Source organism: Cibotium barometz, chromosome 6, assembly GCF_041138505.1.
Source record: "Cibotium barometz isolate CiBa-2024 chromosome 6, ASM4113850v1, whole genome shotgun sequence".
Lineage (NCBI taxonomy): Eukaryota > Viridiplantae > Streptophyta > Polypodiopsida > Cyatheales > Cibotiaceae > Cibotium > Cibotium barometz.
The window spans coordinates 41,907,446-41,920,820 of NC_141051.1; the positions used below are offsets into that span (position 1 = coordinate 41,907,446).

General features: G+C 38.2%; 1 protein-coding gene across 1 annotated transcript; it reads left to right on the forward strand.

Annotated features, from left to right (window-relative positions):
- The first annotated feature begins 5,578 nt into the window (after positions 1 to 5,578).
- Positions 5,579 to 7,760, forward strand: LOC147637763 (protein neprosin-like). The gene is made up of 6 exons (XM_086799044.1): positions 5,579 to 5,809; positions 5,943 to 6,029; positions 6,243 to 6,464; positions 6,575 to 6,748; positions 7,077 to 7,223; positions 7,377 to 7,760. The coding sequence occupies exons 1-6, from the start codon at positions 5,579 to 5,581 to the stop codon at positions 7,758 to 7,760; spliced, it is 1,245 nt and encodes a 414-aa protein (XP_086655170.1).
- Positions 7,761 to 13,375: the final 5,615 nt, after the last annotated feature.

The following is a 13,375-nucleotide window of genomic DNA, read 5'->3' on the forward strand; positions in this document are numbered from 1 at the left end:
TTCCCTCTTTCATTTACATGCAAGTAAAGTTTGAATGATCCTTCACTAATCCTTATGAAGGCTTAAACCTTGTTCAATTTAAGCTCCTAGAATCATACTTATGTGCTTAATCACTCTTAAAAGAAATCTCCTCTCAACATGCAAGGCTTAAACCTTGTTCAATTTAAGCTCCTAGAATCATACTTCTTATGTGCTTAATCACTCTTAAAAGAAATCTCCTCTCAACATGCAAGATAAGTCAAAAGATATAGCTTCAATAATTATCTCAGTGTAGCATGATTGGACCCTTCCTAATCTCTAATTTTATAGCTTGATCTGTGTAAATTTTTAGTTAAATAAACATTTCATATGTTCCTTCAAAGTCCCATGGTAATCCCCAAAAGACAGGGTCAAAAAATCATTCTTCTAGCTATGATATTCATCATATGGTGTGTGCGTTTAAGTTTCTATACTTCACAAGAGACCCACATTTTTCCCTTTTTCTCCCAACATGGAAAATGCCCCTGTTAGCTTAAGGTTCCCATGTCCTTTATTATCACACATACTTTCGACACAACTCCCAAAACCACTACACATAAAAAACTGGAAAACATTCTACCTTCAACTCCTAAGAGAGAGGGAGGGTGTTCCTCTCCATACTTCATGATGGTAGACATGTGGGCCTCTTAGACATTCTGTACACATACATGTGCTACCAGCTCCCCTTGGCTTGTGCACTATCATGGCCTTGATTTTTGGATGCTTCTTGGGATTCCATTGCCTTGTAATTGGTGCTCTTGGTTCTCTTAGTTGGCAAGTTTGGTTACCTTCTAGGTGGACTCTCTAGGCTTGGTGGTTGTGGTGATTTATTCTCCCAATTCTTTTACCAAGAAATTTCCCACAAAATCTTAGTAGCATCTCCCCCCTTATTTAAAAAAATATTGCCCCCTCTATCGACTGTAGCTCTTCATGATTAAATAAGAAAAATTACCCCCTCTATCGAGTGTAGCCCCTCATGATTAAATAAGAGTTTTATTTTTTGATGATCTTTTATGGTGAGCTTATAAGGTCATTGGACATGTTTCATTTGATTTTAGTATAAACATGACCATATTCAGGATGAGTTTTCATCAAGTATGGCCAATTTAGGTTTTGGGCCTAGGGGCCTCCACAAACCTGACAAGGCACCCATTATGGTGGTACACTGACTTGTCAAGCCCCCAAGCCCAAAACTTAAAATAGCCATAACTTGCTCAAAACTCATCAGAATATGGTCATGTTTATACTCAAATTGAGTGGGATGGCAATAACTTGCTCAAAACTCATCAGAATATGGTCATGTTTATACGCAAATCAACTTGAATATGGTCAAGTTATGATAAGTATGAAAGTATGTTATAAAAATATTTGGATGCAAGTTATGTGTAGTATAATTTATCGGGTGTTTTAAAGAAAGAACTTTTGTCTAGGTCCTAGTAGGGAAACCTAATTTGAATAGTCTATATGGCCAAAGGCTATTGGCTAGTAGCATCGAGCCCGCATGTGTAAATGTCGCAAGACCAAATCTATATTGTTTTCAAGGCTTGGGCGATTGGGGGATAGCATAATGGTTAGTGTAGATGATTGCTTTATGTGAGGCTTAATTCCTATTTGGGGCCATATAAGTGTGTAGGTCGCGCACATTAATCATTAGTATACCACAAGTCACTACTTTTCTGTAATAATATCCTTGTGGGCTTGGAATTGTATTGTTTTCAAGGCTTGGCAGTGATTGGGGGATAGCCCAATGGTTAGTTTAGATGAGTGCTATGCATAAGGCTCTATTCTTATTTGGGACCATATTATTAACCAATAGAGTGTAGGTACACATTAATCATTAGTATACCACGAGACACTAATTTTTTGTAAACCAATATGGTTTACAATATTTTTGTGGGCTTGAGAATTTTCAAGAGCCAACACTAGTGCAAAAAGTGTTCTCCCATCACTAAGAAAAAATGTGAACAAATGTCCAATATATCATTAACCATTCTTCAATGTAGGCGAGCACATTTTCATTGTTCAATATAGATTTTGGTATACCGTTTGTGCACTTGGCAACATCCCCCACACAAAATCTAGAATGAGCACACCGACATTTATGCTAAGCCCCTTTTTTAAAAAAAAACACCATTTAATGTGTATTTCACCGTGAGGGCTCAGGGATGGACAAGAGTACCCTCGAGGTTGGGCGGGGGGACATTTATATAGTGTAAAGGCCCTAAGAGAGAGGGAGGGTGTTCCTCTCCACACTTCATGATGGTATACATGTGGGCCTCTTAGGCATTGTGTGCACATACATGTGCTACCAGCTCCCCTTGGCTTGTGCACTATCATGGCCTTGATTTTTGGATACTTCTTGGGATTCCATTGCCTTGTAATTGGTGCTCTTGGTTCTCTTGGTTGGCAAGTTTGGTTACCTTCTAGGTGGACTCTCTAGGCTTGGTGGTTGTGGTGATTTATTCTCCCAATTCTTTTACCAAGAAATTTCCTACAAAATCTTAGTAGCATCTCCCCCCTTATTTAAAAAAATATTGCCCCCTCTATCGAGTGTAGCTCTTCATGATTAAATAAGAAAAATTACCCCCTCTATCGAGTGTAGCCCCTCATGATTAAATAAGGGTTTTATTTTTTGATGATCTTTTATGGCGAGCTTATAAGGTCATTGGACATGTTTCATTTGATTTTAGTATAAACATGACCATATTCAGGATGAGTTTTCAGCAAGTTATGGCCAATTTAGGTTTTGGGCCTAGGGGCCTCCACAAACTCGACAGGGCACCCATAATGGTGGTACTGACTTGTCAATCCCCCAGGCCCAAAACTTAAAATAGCCATAACTTGCGCAAAACTCATCGGAATATGGTCATGTTTATACTCAAATTGAGTGGAATGACAATAACTTGCTCAGAACTCATCAGAATATGGTCATGTTTATACGCAAATCAACTTGAATATGGTCAAGTTATGATAAGTATGTTATAAAAATATTTGGATGCAAGTTATGTGTAGTATAATTTATCGGGTGTTTTGAAGAAAGAACTTTTGTCTAGGTCCTAGTAGGAAAACCTAATTTGAATAGTCTATATGGCCAAAGGCTGTTGGCTAGTAGCACCGAGCCCACATGTGCAAATGTTGCAAGACCAAATCTATATTGTTTTCAAGGCTTGGGCGATTGGGGGATAGCGTAATGGTTAGTGTAGATGATTGCTTTCTGTGAGGCTTAATTCCTATTTGGGGCCATATAATTAGACTAATAGTGTGTAGGTCATGCACATTAATCATTAGTATACCACAAGTCACTACTTTTCTATAAACCATGGTTTATAATGTCCTTGTGGTCTTGGAATTGTATTGTTTTCAAGGCTTGGCAGTGATTGGGGGATAGCCCGATGGTTAGTTTAGATGAGTGCTATGCATAAGGCTCTATTCTTATTTGGGACCATATTATTAACCAATAGAGTGTAGGTACACATTAATCATTAGTATACCACGAGACACTAATTTTTTGTAAACCAATATGGTTTACAATATTTTTGTGGGCTTGAGAATTTTCAAGAGCCAACACTAGTGCAAAAAGTGTTCTCCCATCACTAAGAAAAAATGTGAACAAATGTCCAATATATCATTAACCATTCTTCAATGTAGGCGAGCACATTTTCATTGTTCAATATAGATTTTGGTATACCGTTTGTGCACTTGGCAACATCCCCCACACAAAATCTAGAATGAGCACACCGACATTTATGCTAAGCCCCTTTTTTTAAAAAAACACCATTTAATGTGTATTTCACCGTGAGGGCTCAGGGATGGACAAGAGTACCCTCGAGGTTGGGCGGGGGGACATTTATATAGTGTAAAGGCCCTAAGAGAGAGGGAGGGTGTTCCTCTCCACACTTCATGATGGTATACATGTGGGCCTCTTAGGCATTGTGTGCACATACATGTGCTACCAGCTCCCCTTGGCTTGTGCACTATCATGGCCTTGATTTTTGGATACTTCTTGGGATTCCATTGCCTTGTAATTGGTGCTCTTGGTTCTCTTGGTTGGCAAGTTTGGTTACCTTCTAGGTGGACTCTCTAGGCTTGGTGGTTGTGGTGATTTATTCTCCCAATTCTTTTACCAAGAAATTTCCTACAAAATCTTAGTAGCATCTCCCCCCTTATTTAAAAAAATATTGCCCCCTCTATCGAGTGTAGCTCTTCATGATTAAATAAGAAAAATTACCCCCTCTATCGAGTGTAGCCCCTCATGATTAAATAAGGGTTTTATTTTTTGATGATCTTTTATGGCGAGCTTATAAGGTCATTGGACATGTTTCATTTGATTTTAGTATAAACATGACCATATTCAGGATGAGTTTTCAGCAAGTTATGGCCAATTTAGGTTTTGGGCCTAGGGGCCTCCACAAACTCGACAGGGCACCCATAATGGTGGTACTGACTTGTCAATCCCCCAGGCCCAAAACTTAAAATAGCCATAACTTGCGCAAAACTCATCGGAATATGGTCATGTTTATACTCAAATTGAGTGGAATGACAATAACTTGCTCAGAACTCATCAGAATATGGTCATGTTTATACGCAAATCAACTTGAATATGGTCAAGTTATGATAAGTATGTTATAAAAATATTTGGATGCAAGTTATGTGTAGTATAATTTATCGGGTGTTTTGAAGAAAGAACTTTTGTCTAGGTCCTAGTAGGAAAACCTAATTTGAATAGTCTATATGGCCAAAGGCTGTTGGCTAGTAGCACCGAGCCCACATGTGCAAATGTTGCAAGACCAAATCTATATTGTTTTCAAGGCTTGGGCGATTGGGGGATAGCGTAATGGTTAGTGTAGATGATTGCTTTCTGTGAGGCTTAATTCCTATTTGGGGCCATATAATTAGACTAATAGTGTGTAGGTCATGCACATTAATCATTAGTATACCACAAGTCACTACTTTTCTATAAACCATGGTTTATAATGTCCTTGTGGTCTTGGAATTGTATTGTTTTCAAGGCTTGGCAGTGATTGGGGGATAGCCCGATGGTTAGTCTAGATGAGTGCTATGCATAAGGCTCTATTCTTATTTGGGACCATATTATTAACCAATAGAGTGTAGGTACACATTAATCATTAGTATACCACGAGACACTAATTTTTTGTAAACCAATATGGTTTACAATATTTTTGTGGGCTTGAGAATTTTCAAGAGCCAACACTAGTGCAAAAATTTTCCCCCACCATGCCTTACACCCCACAAAATCTAGAATGAGCACACCGAAATTTATGCTAAGCCCCTTCAAAAAAAAAAACACCATTTAATGTGTATTTCACCGTAGGGCTCAGGGATGGACAAGGGAGACTCAGTACCCTCGAGGTCTTTTTTTTGCGGGGGGGCGGGGAAAACATTTCCATAGTGTAAAGGCCCTAAGATTTCTCCCAATGGATGCCGATAGTTAGTAGTACCGACTACGCGCAGTCCGAATCTTTACAAGGTTTCTGGACAATAGTATGACGGTGGTGATGAGAATAAGGCAAGGTTTATATTATAGACACTGCACAATAATATGACGGTGGTGATGATGACTTTGCGAGGGCGCAATGACAGACATCTATCGGCCAGCGACGTCCTCTTGAGCATTTTAGTATTGTCTAGTTTCGTCGTGCATGTTGTGCGAGGAAGAAGTCTTACAGCCGATCAAGTAAGAGACTCGCTAAGTGGGTACACCAGGGAGGATGTCGCCAAAGCGCATCTGCAACTCCGCGAGCTTATCAAACCATCGGTTCGGAGCATCCAGGTGGACGAAATTATCTCATTAATTAGGTCAATGCAGTAATTAATATAGATCAAATCATCAATTACTTTGATTCGGTGCGTTTATTGATCATATAAACGTCGATGCATGTTATGTTGTCTTGTGAACCCTACAGAGTCCCGATGGAGACATCATTGATTGCGTGTTGCGGGAGAAGCAGCCTGCGTTAGATCACCCGTTGTTAAGAAACCATACTATCCAGGTCAATTATTCTCTCTCTTTTTAGCTAGCTAAGCACCTTAGATTCAATCATGCGTACTGTTAAAAGCTCCTTAAGATTTAGTATATCGACGTATTATTAGGTTAACAGAGATTATTGCATACACTAACAGGAATTCCCGAGCTTTTCTCCCGATGCAATTAAACGCAATCCACATATTATTAGGTTAACAGAGATTGCTGCACATACTAACAGGAATTCCCGAGCTCTACTCCCGATGGAATTAAACGCAATCCTGAGATGGATAATTATCCGCCAGTTTTGATCGCGGGTGCGCAGCTTTGGCATCTCAATGGCATCTGTCCAATTGGAACCGTGGCAATACGAAGACCTTCTTTGCTGTATATTCTCAAGTCCCGTAGAGTCGTGCATTGTAAACAGAAGCGCTTCTCACGAGATTTTACAGGAAACATCGAGGTCAGTTAAATAATCAAATCTCGTGCTTGATTAATTTCAAGTCGATTAGGATAATGATTGAGTCCAGCTTAAGCCCATAATTTTTTTAAAGGAAGTACATGTATTTGCAGTTTGCCAAGGCCGTGTATTCCCACGGCCAACCCATATTTGGAGCCTCCGCATCACTCAGCATATGGAATCCTCACGTTGAGAATATAGCTTCTGAGATGAGCGCGGTCGACGTGTGGCTGACTGCTGGATCCGCCTTAGACAACACCCTCAACACGGTCGAAACTGGATGGTCGGTAAGCTCACTAGCCTCAAACCTTTGCATACATATTGAGACCTTCAGGGGGTCCCTAATTAACATCTAATGTGATTTCTTATCCCCTAAACATCTAACATCAAATCTAAAAATTACTGTACTAATAAGCTGTGGAACAGTCCTTATAAGACATTATTCTAACACTTCTCCATGTTAGGTGAACCCTGAACTCTATGGCGATAACTACACCCGCCTTTCCACCTACTAGACGGTGGGTTATAAATCTTTGATGGGATCAAGTGATTCAAAATCCTCATGTTCAAGAATTGCTTCCTTCTCATGTTTCGTTTCACTTCGCATGCATGCAGAAGGACTTCTATGTAGACACAGGATGTTTTGATCTCACCTGCCCAGGCTTCGTCCATGTGGCATTTCAAATTGCCATAGGTGCAACCATATTCCCTACTTCTACCGATAAAGGCCATCTAGTTGATGTCTCTTTTCGTATTTGGCAGGTGAGGTTATTGATAAATCAATCAAATTGGATTCTCCTTGAGATAAATGTTGAGCCATAATGCATTTTTTTATGTACAGTACACATTTGGATATGTTGAGCTCATTGACTAATAACTCATTGTGATATATGCCTATGCTGACGTTGCTTGTAGGATCTTGTAACTCATAATTGGTGGCTAGCATATGGCACAATTGATGTGGGATATTGGCCATCAGAATTATTTACAAATCTAGCACAATATGCAGACACAGCTAGTATTGGAGGATCGGTGATCAACTCGAAAGTTGGAGGAGTACATACTACTACTGAGATGGGCAATGGAAACTTTCCTAGCGAGGGTGTGGATGTTGCAGCTACTTATGCCCACTCCCTGCAGGTGATGACTTCACCAAATATACTCACAGATGCAAGGGCAAGTGATGTCGTGCTCGTCACTTCTGACCCTGACTGCTACAATATACAAACTACCACTCATGCTGCTATGGGCACCACGGTAGTCCTCGGAGGGCCGGCACATGGCCCTGGTTGTCCATGATCCTCACTTCATGCCCTCTAGTTCTGCATAAACCCATATCGTGCACACCAGCTCATGCATAAACATCCCATGGTGGGAGTTGCATCATGGGAAGGACACTGATATTTTTGGATATTGACATTTTCTGATGTTTTCTGTCATGAGTTGAAAAGTGATCCATTGATTGAAAAACTTTTGGTTCTTGTTTTAGTTGTCAAATATTGCATGTTTTATAGTATATTTATGATCAGCATCCAAAGTATGCATGTATGTATACTTTGTGATTATCTAACATCCAAAGTATGCATCGAGTCTTTACATGTTTTATGTGAAGGCATTATAGCCTACTTATAATTAGGCTTGATTTTAAGTATACATACTTGTGATTATCTAATATCGTAAGTATGCATCGAGTCTTTACTTGTTTTATGTGAAGGCATTATAGTTTACTTATGATTAGGCTTGATTTTTGTTAGATGTTTTACCTATAATTTCTCAATGGTTTTTAGTAGACAAATTAAATTTCATATGCACATCACAAAATACACTATCTTTTTTTCCCAAAAATCATGATATGCACATCACAAAATACACTATCGTTTTTCTCCCAAAAATTATGATTTCTAACGAGCAAGGCAGTGCCCATCAAAAACCAAGCATTAATCTTATGGTGTCAACACCCGAGTATATGCATACTTATGATTGTAAGCATCCTACATATGTATAAGAGGGCCCTTATAATGTGTTTATGTGAAGGCATTAAGTGTCTTAGTTGATGTCAAAGAATACTGCTTCCAAGACATTTTTCATTTTTGTACTAGATGGAGATAATCAATCAAAATAAAATGGATTAAGAAAATATCAATTAAAGGTTCACTACACTATAGTACGATGCAACTATAGTGGTACTTTTATGGGTGATAACTAAGTTTTGAAAAAGGCAAGCACCAATGAAGCACCATTGTTAGCACAAATATGAATCCACCAAAAATTGAGCCTTATCAGAGGCAAAACAATACACCAAAGAACCATCATTTTTTGTGTAATCCTTATTTAAAAAATTCAAGCAAGCTTAATCCAATTGTATGTAGTGTTAGAAAAAAAATCCCTTTAGAGTATGAAGGCTTATCCCATGAGGGAGAGCTCACATACACGAACCCCCACTTGACGATTCAACCATCCAACACCTCAATCAATCTCTCAATCCCTTAAATCCACTATACTAATCAAGAGAACAAGCAATGCATGACAATCTCTTAATCCCATTCAAATATTGATTAAATCTTAGCTTTCCCTAATGCCAGCAAACCCATAACCGTGCATCTACTAATCCACAAGCTTAAGCAAGCATAGAATGTAACATTCACAAACCCGCAAGCTCATAGAGAGAGTCTATCCATGAATAACTCATTGCCAATGAAGTGGGCAAGAGCTTGCATCAATGGAGACTACACACACACACTACAAGCATGCAGCATACACAAGAGAAAGAAAGAAGCATTCAACTAATCTTAGATTAATCTACTTCAATGATGCTAAAAGAGATTAAGAGAAAGAAGTGGAGCTATACTCATTGGAGCTTGATGCTCATTAGAGTACAATAGAGAGAGAGTTAGAGAGTTGCCATAGCTTGAGAGCTCAAGAGCTTCACTCAATAGCTTATGAGAATGGCCAAAAATGTACTCTTTCTTTAGCTAACATCTCTTTTATAGAGATGTCACTAACCCTAACCCTAGGCCTCTTTCACACATGGGTGGACAACCCCATAAGTGAGCCTTGCTTAATACACTTAGAACTCTTTAGAACCCACATTGGCCTAAAACAATTTACATTGCACTTCGGCACAAAAATATAAAAAAATTATGTGCGTCTTTATGTTCCCATGGCTACAATCCCGCTCTCTCGCATTAATTGCTTCCGGCCTCCTTCCATAATCTGTGTTCCCGTGAGTGTTCCCGTGGAACAACCATTGCACATCAAGAATGAACATTCAAATTACCTAAATCCTACGTTTATGATATCTTGTATAGTTTCACAATAATCGAGAATAAGAAGATTTGTATCACTTGAACTAGCCATTACTCCATAATCAAAAGTTTTGCTTCTCTTATCTATATGCTCCACATGAAAGTGATGACCATGCGGCCATAATGCTTAAATTTAACGATACTATAGCAATTTTACTATCATTAATATGTTAAGAAAAGCTATTATTAATATGCCAAGAACAACAAAACATTTCTTCAAATGGGACATGTACTTGCTTACATGCCAATTGCATCCTTTGGCAAACTCCATCTCTCTCTCATTGAATCCTTTACCATTATCCCTTGATTGCCTAAGAGTATCTTCTAGCCACCTAAGTGATATATTATTGAGGAGAAGTGCGAGCTCTAGTGGGTATGGAAGATCCCTATGAAACTTCTTCTAGCATTTGTTCTTTCCACTTATCCTCCTTTGTACCTATTAATCCACTTTTTTCATTTTTTAGAAGGATTTAAGATACATAACTTGTTTACCATTTCTTGTAATAATTCATTCATCTTATGAGTGATCCCATTTTGTTATGGAACCTGTTCAACTACTTGCTTATAATTTTTTTTGTGACAAAGTCAAGGCATATGAGGATCTATTTGGCTAAGAAACCATGAGATATATACCATGATTCTTGGTGTTGTGAGGCTCCAATTTACTTGTTTATGGAAACTGCATCTAACCTTAGTTAGAGAAGAAATAAAGAAAAACTAAATAAGAAAAGGTTTCAATAAATTTGAAGCCTCTTCATACACAAGACCATGTGCAATCTCCACATAAAGATCAAAATAAAACATGCCGTCATCATCTAGCAACATCATATAGCATCATCGTGATATAAAACAACAACTTTAAACCATAAAAGTGAAATGATTCAAATCATACACAAGACATACTTCTCATTCTTAAATGCATCCATTATCACATGGTTTTTTATAGAAGACAAGTTCATTCTCTACAAGAGCTAAATTCGCTCGACCACCCTTGAGCTCCAGACAACCAAAAACTCCATGCAATGGAGAGCTAAGAAGTTGTAGATCTTAAATGTGTGTTAGTACACTTAGGACCAGTGAGTCCTGCAGTTCTCACCTAGGTCTCCCATCATAATGGTAACCTATCTCACTCTGCAAAGTGGGCTTCCATAGAAGCATGTGTTCTACCATAGTAGAGAGCTCATTAACCACCATAGTGGATTAACAATATGCAAGCTGACCGCATAGAGATTTTTAGATGCAATTACAATGCTTCATATAAGTTTATATCATACTAAGAAAACCCCATTAAAAAATATCAAAATAATCAAAGGACATGTACGTCTCTAGTCCAATAACGCAATGAATTTTGTCAAACCAAGCCAATTTCCTTCCATATGCATAGTGGCTAGTTCATTCTAGCTTTGAATTCTTCTTGTCCTTTTCCTTCCAAATATAAGAACTCTATTCCCTAACCTTCAAGCTCTTCTTGGTTTAGCTTACGTTATCTTTTAGGGTAATCTCCTCTCATGAGTAAAGACGGACTTTGATTTTCCTCATTATCATGGATTTGGAGTGGTGCACACTCTTGTTCATATGTATGGAATTTCATCCCACACATCATGTCACTAGGGCAACTCATCATGTTCGGATACTCTTTAGTCCCCCTCTTTTACTTAGGGCTTGCCTTGCTCTGGGTCTTTAAATCCACTTCCATAATATAACTTCACCAAGCATATAACTTTAAGGACTTGATATTACATTCTAAGCTTTCTTGATCCCACTTGACTAGGTTCACAAGGTTCACTTTAATTCCAATACTTAATTCTAGTTATTATGAAGTTTTTATAGCATTTACAATCCTTTAAATATCCCAAGAACGGATACTCATAATGTTTCCTAGAACTATAAATATGTCCTCTAAATTCCCTCTTTCATTTACATGCAAGTAAAGTTTGAATGATCCTTCACTAATCCTTATGAAGGCTTAAACCTTGTTCAATTTAAGCTCCTAGAATCATACTTATGTGCTTAATCACTCTTAAAAGAAATCTCCTCTCAACATGCAAGGCTTAAACCTTGTTCAATTTAAGCTCCTAGAATCATACTTCTTATGTGCTTAATCACTCTTAAAAGAAATCTCCTCTCAACATGCAAGATAAGTCAAAAGATATAGCTTCAATAATTATCTCAGTGTAGCATGATTGGACCCTTCCTAATCTCTAATTTTATAGCTTGATCTGTGTAAATTTTTAGTTAAATAAACATTTCATATGTTCCTTCAAAGTCCCATGGTAATCCCCAAAAGACAGGGTCAAAAAATCATTCTTCTAGCTATGATATTCATCATATGGTGTGTGCGTTTAAGTTTCTATACTTCACAAGAAACCCACATTTTTCCCTTTTTCTCCCAACATGGAAAATGCCCCTGTTAGCTTAAGGTTCCCATGTCCTTTATTATCACACATACTTTCGACACAACTCCCAAAACCACTACACATAAAAAACTGGAAAACATTCTACCTTCAACTCCTAAGAGAGAGGGAGGGTGTTCCTCTCCATACTTCATGATGGTAGACATGTGGGCCTCTTAGACATTCTGTACACATACATGTGCTACCAGCTCCCCTTGGCTTGTGCACTATCATGGCCTTGATTTTTGGATGCTTCTTGGGATTCCATTGCCTTGTAATTGGTGCTCTTGGTTCTCTTAGTTGGCAAGTTTGGTTACCTTCTAGGTGGACTCTCTAGGCTTGGTGGTTGTGGTGATTTATTCTCCCAATTCTTTTACCAAGAAATTTCCCACAAAATCTTAGTAGCATCTCCCCCCTTATTTAAAAAAATATTGCCCCCTCTATCGACTGTAGCTCTTCATGATTAAATAAGAAAAATTACCCCCTCTATCGAGTGTAGCCCCTCATGATTAAATAAGAGTTTTATTTTTTGATGATCTTTTATGGTGAGCTTATAAGGTCATTGGACATGTTTCATTTGATTTTAGTATAAACATGACCATATTCAGGATGAGTTTTCATCAAGTATGGCCAATTTAGGTTTTGGGCCTAGGGGCCTCCACAAACCTGACAAGGCACCCATTATGGTGGTACACTGACTTGTCAAGCCCCCAAGCCCAAAACTTAAAATAGCCATAACTTGCTCAAAACTCATCAGAATATGGTCATGTTTATACTCAAATTGAGTGGGATGGCAATAACTTGCTCAAAACTCATCAGAATATGGTCATGTTTATACGCAAATCAACCTGAATATGGTCAAGTTATGATAAGTATGAAAGTATGTTATAAAAATATTTGGATGCAAGTTATGTGTAGTATAATTTATCGGGTGTTTTAAAGAAAGAACTTTTGTCTAGGTCCTAGTAGGGAAACCTAATTTGAATAGTCTATATGGCCAAAGGCTATTGGCTAGTAGCATCGAGCCCGCATGTGTAAATGTCGCAAGACCAAATCTATATTGTTTTCAAGGCTTGGGCGATTGGGGGATAGCATAATGGTTAGTGTAGATGATTGCTTTATGTGAGGCTTAATTCCTATTTGGGGCCATATAAGTGTGTAGGTCGCGCACATTAATCATTAGTATACCACAAGTCACTACTTTTCTGTAATAATA

Coding starts and splice junctions, on each gene's coding strand:
- LOC147637763 (XM_086799044.1), top strand. CDS start 5,579: ATGACGGTGGTGATGATGACTTTGCGAGGGCGCAATGACAGACATCTA. Junction 5,810..5,942: donor CATCGGTTCGGAGCATCCAG/GTGGACGAAATT, acceptor TGAACCCTACAG/AGTCCCGATGGAGACATCAT. Junction 7,224..7,376: donor TCTCTTTTCGTATTTGGCAG/GTGAGGTTATTG, acceptor CGTTGCTTGTAG/GATCTTGTAACTCATAATTG.